The sequence below is a fragment of the Atta colombica genome, unplaced genomic scaffold, assembly GCF_001594045.1.
Source record: "Atta colombica isolate Treedump-2 unplaced genomic scaffold, Acol1.0 scaffold76, whole genome shotgun sequence".
In the NCBI taxonomy this organism is placed as follows: Eukaryota; Metazoa; Arthropoda; class Insecta; order Hymenoptera; family Formicidae; genus Atta; species Atta colombica.
In genome coordinates this window covers 406443-409070 of record NW_017259568.1, presented here as the reverse complement: position 1 = coordinate 409070, position 2628 = coordinate 406443, and the positions used below count along the sequence as shown (strand labels likewise).

The window sequence follows — 2628 nt, the reverse complement described above, 5'->3', positions numbered from 1 at the left end:
GTATATAATTGAGATTGAATTAAAGTATTATTTAAAGTATTAAAGATCCAGTTTCGACCGGTATAAGCATTTAATTTCTAAAAAGAATACAATTTTATTGCGAAAACAAAATGATAAAAATGACATTTGATTTCATGTTTTTAAAAATATATTTTCAGTCAAGTATCATTTTTGAAACGGAATGCATAATGGAACGCATATAGTTATGCATGCTGTACCTAGTGCAACGCAATATTTCATTTCAGCTAATCCAGAAACTTGTTGGCCAAAATATATAATCGCGTACGTGATAAATAATGAACCCACGTGTGCACGCAATGTATAACCATGTACATTCCGGAGTTCTGGCAATATAGAATATACTATGAACGTCAACAGCAGGAACGGCAAAGACAATAGGTGGCACACGGATACATATACTGGAAGTTTTGTCTGATTATTGCAGATGATCACGTCGTATACATTCCGAAACAAAATAGCAAAGCAATAAGACTTTGGTGAAATGAATTCGCCAGTAACCGTATACAAAGAGCCATTGGTGAGAAACAAGTATGTATTGGCAAAAACAAATTGGCGACCATATCCTTCTGCAATGCATGGATCACGAACAGTCAAAAATAGTTCGTCAGATATTTCATCCTCGGAATCATTCTTCTGTTTGTTTGGAAGAGCGTATAAGTTTGGAAGAGTGTATTTATTCTCTCCACGCATCGTTTGTTCGACGCATCGTCCCTTTACTGTCAAGTTATAGCCGTTCTGGCAACAGAGCTGGATACAAGTAATGTTATCTGTGCACTCGTCATTTTTAACAAAGATAGTTTTAATTGTTCTGTTGGAATCGTCGTGTTTGTACGATATGGAATTGTTCTTATCTTCAGTTTTAATGAAATTTTCATTAATTTCTGGTAACGTGAAATTATTGATCTCTGTCGAATTCGTACAGAACTCCATAGATGTCTGATTATTATCTTCGTGATTTTTTATTATATGTTCACGAGACTCGTATAGCACCGAGTCATTCTTGCAATTATTTTTTGTAGAATTAATACAGGATTCATATTGCATTTGATTCTTATTCTTAACAGAATTTTCGTATGAGTTGCACCGTGCTAGTTCCATTTCTTCATTTTGATATTTCGTAGAATTTACAAGAGAATCAGACTGCATTGTCGAGTTCTCGCTTTGCTCATCGCCATTCGTAAAATCTTCCTGAAATTCCGAGAACGAAGCAACAAGCAGAAATGCGAAACAAAGTACGATACTTGATGAATACATCGTTAAATTATTGAAGCGTCGAATTCACAAAATCAACTTGGTTTTTCTTTATCTTGCAAATAAATATTTAGCGTGATATTGTCGATTCTGGAAAGAAGCACAATGGCTTTATTCTGCAATGTTTTGTCTGAAAAATAAAAAAAAAAGAGATTTTTGGAATAAGCATGCGAATGCAAGTTAGAAAGATCGATGACATCAAATGAAGAAGGTACCTCACAAGCAGATACTTTTATGGCCCTTCTTTGACCATAAATAATGACAAAGCGACAAGGAGATTTCTTTCCTTTTGAATTTTTTAAAGAATTAATCTCTAGAGGTTCAACACGATTTTTTTAGAATATATTATCTAAGTTACTATGTAAAATGATTCATAAAAAAGTGATATAGCTAGAAAGCGCTACATCTCGATTTAATAATTAATTATACGCGAAGGAGAACAGTTTTATTTGTTTAGAGAGATTAATTCCACGTATTGCATGGTGATTTTTATTCTAGATTAATACAAATAAATATAAAAAATGCATATCAATTATACATATAATGTACAAAATGACATTAAAATATTCCCTCGAATCGATTGTGTAGCTAGAAGTGAACAGTTTAATTCACTTCCAGTGATAAATGAAACGAACAGACAGTATTAAACCACACCAATTACACCGAAAATTTATAAATTGTGAGCTGTATTGATTATAAATAAAGTAGAATTAAGGATTAAGTTGTTAAAACTACTTCTTTCATTACATTTTATATAATGTTATCGTACTTGAATTATGATGATCGATTAATATACATTAATCTATCAAATTTAAGTTCCAGGATGCAAATTTTTTACAAAGTCCTTAACTAATTTTCTCTGACATCATTCCATATTTATGATTATTATTCAAGGACTTTATCGATCATATGCGGCATATACACAATAAGAATTGTATGATATAATTACTTTGCTTCTTTATCCGGTTTTTAACTCAACCGGTTTGTATTGAATAAGGAAATTTATAAGAAAAACATTCTTTCATTTATACTCTTTTACTTATTTATATATGATTACACAATGTTGTAGTTACGACAAGTTGTAGTTACCACAAGTTTAATTATAGTAAAAGTAAAGAAAAAAACAATTGTTTTACAAGATAAAAGTAATTAATTTAAGTGATACATTATTTGAGAAAAATAAATATAGTTCTTATATATGATAAATGATAGTATCATTAATGAGTGATTTTTATTTAGTAAAAAAACCTTTGTAAAAAAGATTTGCATCACACATCGAATTAATAACACAATATATGTTATTTACTGAGAACGTCTTGGGAAAAAATGTTTTATATATAATTATATAAAATTATA

General features: G+C 30.1%; 1 protein-coding gene across 2 annotated transcripts in view; it reads right to left on the bottom strand.

Annotated features, from left to right (window-relative positions):
* Positions 1 to 2628, bottom strand: part of LOC108692533 (G-protein coupled receptor Mth2-like) — a 32373-nt gene that overhangs the window by 29423 nt on the left and 322 nt on the right. For both annotated transcript variants that reach the window (XM_018200834.1, XM_018200835.1), the window contains exon 2: positions 219 to 1402. In XM_018200834.1, coding sequence (XP_018056323.1) covers positions 219 to 1275 — 1057 coding nt within the window. In that variant the 5' untranslated portion in view covers positions 1276 to 1402. The remainder of the gene's footprint in view (positions 1 to 218; positions 1403 to 2628) is intronic.